Genomic DNA, 4,671 nt, shown 5'->3' with positions numbered 1-4,671 from the left:
TTCAATGAGTGGACTTGCTGGGGCAACCGAGACAGAAATAGAGAGCGAGAGACAGGAGTCCCAAAGTGACACAGAGAGCGACAGAAACGCACGCATTCCGTTAAGATTCCCTGTCTGCTTCATGTGGCAGGGGTCAGCGAGGAAAGGCTTTAAGCCACTTAACGAGATGAAAGCGTCATCAAGTATGCAATGCGGAATGGAACGGAAGACAGGTCCCTCTAACGACACAGAACTAACGATTAAGGGTGGTGAATAGGGGCGGAATAGATGTGTCAGGTGTGAGGTGAGATTGGCATGGGGGGATGTGGATGGCATGGCAAATGAAATATTAATAATTTTGTGCGGGGCTAAAAGCGAAACTAGACCAGAAATGGCTCGACAGGTGTCGTGCTTGGCTTACACAACAATAAACAAAGCGATAGGGAGGAGGTGCGCTATGCAGAGGATACGAGACGAAGGTTAGAGGAGAAGTAGATGGCTACCAAAGCGTCACCTCCTGCGTGCCTGAGACCTGGAGCCAGAGACTGTTTTCCGGCTGCCCAATCTTTGGGGAAATTAGTTTAAAAGGCCAAAGCCAGATGGAACAGGAGGAAGCGCAAAGAAATTAGCTGCGTAACTAACTTGTAAACTGATTATTTATGATGCCAATTGAGGAGAGATGCTCCTAACCCTCTCTCTCATGGTCTCTCGGACTGCCAATTTTACCCACAAACAATTTTATTACACTTGCTCGGTGGAAAATAAAATTATAAATTGCACTAAAAATTAACAACTTCACCAACAATTCCACTTAAAATGTTTATTGCGCTCATTAATTTTTTGGTTGTTTTTTGGAGAGTTGTTGCCGGTTGTTTGGCTGTCGGTTGCTCTTTGGCCAATACAATAAAAATAGAAATGGCAGAGAGCTCAAGACGAGTCGAAGGGGAAGACTCAAACGCAGAGGAGCTGGAACAAGTAGAAGCTCTGAAATTGCATTAAAGTTTCAAGAGCTTTAATTTGTGCAATTTTCTCATTCTCTTCTCACGTTTTACCTCCGTCCGACTCTCTCTCTCCCACTATTGTTTGCTGTCTCACTCCCGGCGACTGTGTCTGGGGCTTGGCTTAATGAAAATTCCGAGCAGGCAAAATATAATTTATGCCTTCTATATGCTTTATTGAGTGCGATTTATACGGCACCAGGGCGACATCAGACAGAGTCAGCCAATTCACTTCGAACACAATGTGTACAGTGAGTTGGAAAAGTTTTGGGACAATGGAAACGAGAAAATTATGGTTTTAACTATTTTGTATTAAGTTTCATACGAGGAAACTCATGGGACCGAATGTATGAGAGCAAATCAAATGAAATGCACCTTGCAAAGAAACAATCGCTCTGAGATGTTCCCTGTATCAAACAATTTAGATCCTTAATAGTTCTTATGGTCAATTTTAAACTCTTTTTTGCTACAAATAAAACTTCTTTAGTATGACACTGAAACTTTTGACACTCTTAATATTTATAGCTACATTTCAATATTGATAATTACTCATGAAATGCATCTTTGATGGCATTCGTTTCAAATGAATCACACCAAATCTTTCCCAATATTTGAATACTCGCTCGATATACTGTTTGTATGCAATAACAAGGACATCATCCGCACAATGTTACTCCGTATTAAATATACGCAGATATGGACATACGTTGTACGTACATATATGAAAGAAAATAAAATTAATATTAATATTAACAATGCCGCTGATGCGCATGATGTTGGTGGACGTAAATAAAGGCGACTTAAAGTTTTAATGAAGCGCATAAATAATATGTGTAAATAAAAGTATATATTTGTTTTTATTTGACAGCCAGCGTTCAACAATGCCCCCAGTATTTGCGAAATGGTGCTAACAAAAAGTCAACTGCACATTGGCTTTACTTGATTGAAGAAGTGAGATTAAATGGCCTGGTTTTCAATAGTTACATACAGTGAATGAGGTTGACTTACTGAATAAATTCGTTGGCCTTTGAAATGCTCGTTCTACGACGAAGCAATGTACAATTTTGACTGACTAATTAAAACAGATTACTTAAAACTGGAACACAAGTTTTGTGTCTGTATGATAACTCACAATTACTAATACATCAGTTATTAGCGTGATGAATCATAGTAGCTTGTACATCCATAAACATTAATCAATTTTTCCAAGCGATTCTTTTCGGCGCCTTGGACACTTGTGGTTATTCATGGGAGAAACACTTTACGAAGGAATTCAAAAGGAACCAGCTTTAAGCGCTATAAAAAAAACATCAAATAGAAACAGCGACAGATGTGAGAGGCCTAAAACACGATGCGCCATTAGGCCCCGAAATGGAAATAGGAGGATAAAAGGAGAAACTAGAAAAACTACACAAGGAGGATGTACATATGAACATACATAAGTGTCTGTCTCTGTTCTTTTTCCAACTGGCACTTTCTCCATTTTCTGCCTCTTTCTTCAACTGTTTTGCGTGTCTTTCTGCACTACTGTTTCTGCCTCTTTCTCCATGTTTCTGTTTCTATCTTTCCTTCTCCTGTCCTTTTCGGTGTGTAAATTGGTGCTAAGGTGCAATTCAGGCAACAAGCCAAAGGGAAGCAATGCTAGAAATCGAGTGACACCTGCACGAGGACTTTTCGAGACAGAGAGAGGCGGAAGAGATGGTTTAAAAGAGAGAAAGAAAGGCATGTAGGAATTGAATGTTGAATGGAAAACGGTTCAACGTAGTTGAAGAAGCAGAGCTGCAACTGAAGAATGAGTCACAGGTGAGGAAACCCATCAATGGAGGAATTTGAGGAACCAACAGACGCAAATACCTGAGAGTGGAAAAATACTATTTGGATGGATGAGAAAAGCACACGAATAGAATGTATTGTATACCTACCGTTTTCATAAAGTTTTCCTTCCTTCGAATATCAAAGATCCGTGTCCCTTTCGTTTTCTGTCTGACCGGCTCGTTACATGGCACTGCGTCTTTATGGGATTCCACGACGACGAGAACGGAGACCGCACGCTTGCTCGAAGGCTGTTTTGGCTAACACGCGCGGCAGGGAATACTTAGTTCTTCCAGATCTCGCTGCTCGAACATTGGCGTGTTCATCAATCTCTTCAGCGAAGCACTCGGCAGACTGCTTAGATTTTTTCATGGGCCTGGCCTTTCAGCGGCATATTTGAGAACATTGCAATGCTGAAATTTGTTAAAAATGTGCAACCAGCCGGAGATGTGGAACCGTGGAGCTGTGGTTTGTGTATTGCGAGTGATGGCTGTGTTTAGTCTTTGTTATTGTAATAGGAAACGCAGACGAAACAATCTAAACCCAATTTTGTCAGTCACAGTAAACGGTGGCAACTTCCCCGCTAGCGATGAAAGTTTGTGTGAAGTTTGTCGATACGATTCAAATGGCAACGTTAACGATATTATCCATCTATAACTTCAATTTCAAACAGATGTCCACAGGTGATCCAGTGAAACATTAATTAAATTAAAGATTAATTTGCAACACAATTGTTGCAGAGTCTAGTTATTATTATATATTCTCCAAGCCCTCACGATGTAATTGAACTATCGTTGGGCTTGTCACCTCTATCCGAGTAAGCACATGTCATCGCTAGTGAACCAGCTGTTGCACATAATTAAGAATTAGTGGTAAGTTTTCGGGCAAAGCCACACAAATTAAACACATCCTGAACTCACAATGTACAGACTGCGGCATCAGAGTTGTGCAGGTTAATTAACGTAACGCCCCCAACTGCTTTTCTTGCAGAAAACACAACCAATAGGTGAATCCATCGAGGCCGACAATCTAAGATGTCGCACACCATTTTACTTGTACAGCCGGGGGCATGCCCACAGAGTCGCACTTTCTGCGACTACGAGAGCGTCAACGAGTGCATGGAGGGCGTGTGCAAGAGCTACGAGGACCATCTGAAAAAACTCTACCCCAACAAACAAGCAATTAAATACGAGATCGGCCAGCTATTCGATTTCATCGAGACAATGAGGGACATCTGCTGCTTGGTGTACCAGAAGACCACCCAAACATATGCCCCGTTCAACAAGGAGTGGATCAAGGATAAGATTTATGTTATGCTCAGTGCGTCATAAAGTGGCAGCCCTTAAAAAGGATCGATGGGATGTCACATCGATCAATGGAAAAATAAGATAAACAGTCAACACAGCACGATTCACACAGCGAAAATAATCCAAACCTTGTTGTCAATCAATGAAGTGCCCACTTCACAATGCACCACAACCACCATAAACCGAACCTTGTCAGTGAAGAACCTTGTCAGTGAAGTGTATTAAGAACTAATAAAGCGTAGAAACTCACAACTGAATCCAAACTGCGGTATTGCCTTTTTCTCTATGCAAATCAAAATATCTTAGACCTCAGTTGCAGCACCGCCATTGGGAAGATCAATCTTTTGGCAAATTAAATTAGCAAAATAATATTTAAAAACTGTAGTTAAATTCAAACAAGTTATCTGAATATTTCTGAATCTAAAAATTTATGATTTTCCGAAATAACTTGTTAAAATAGTTTTCGGCATTCAAACTGTAAATTTGTTTGGTTTTCCATTTTGGAAAAGCTTTTAAAATCCCATTCGGTGCAAAAGCGCCTTTAACTGCAAAACTTTTCCATTAAAATGCTCAAT

At 40.5% G+C, this 4,671-nt stretch overlaps 1 protein-coding gene across 1 annotated transcript; it reads left to right on the top strand.

The window, feature by feature from the left end:
- Window positions 1-3,757: 3,757 nt before the first annotated feature.
- On the top strand, window positions 3,758-4,150 carry LOC117900882 (protein enhancer of rudimentary-like). The gene has a single exon (XM_034811409.1). The coding sequence runs from the start codon at window positions 3,824-3,826 to the stop codon at window positions 4,118-4,120; it is 297 nt and encodes a 98-aa protein (XP_034667300.1). The 5' UTR covers window positions 3,758-3,823; the 3' UTR covers window positions 4,121-4,150.
- Window positions 4,151-4,671: the final 521 nt, after the last annotated feature.

The sequence above is a fragment of the Drosophila subobscura genome, chromosome U, assembly GCF_008121235.1.
Source record: "Drosophila subobscura isolate 14011-0131.10 chromosome U, UCBerk_Dsub_1.0, whole genome shotgun sequence".
Lineage (NCBI taxonomy): Eukaryota > Metazoa > Arthropoda > Insecta > Diptera > Drosophilidae > Drosophila > Drosophila subobscura.
Note: the sequence above shows the minus strand (reverse complement) of the source record. Positions and strands in the feature narration are given on the sequence as shown.

What these genes read in the sequence shown, in the direction of transcription:
- LOC117900882 (XM_034811409.1), top strand. Translation starts at nt 3,824, where the DNA reads ATGTCGCACACCATTTTACTTGTACAGCCGGGGGCATGCCCACAGAGT.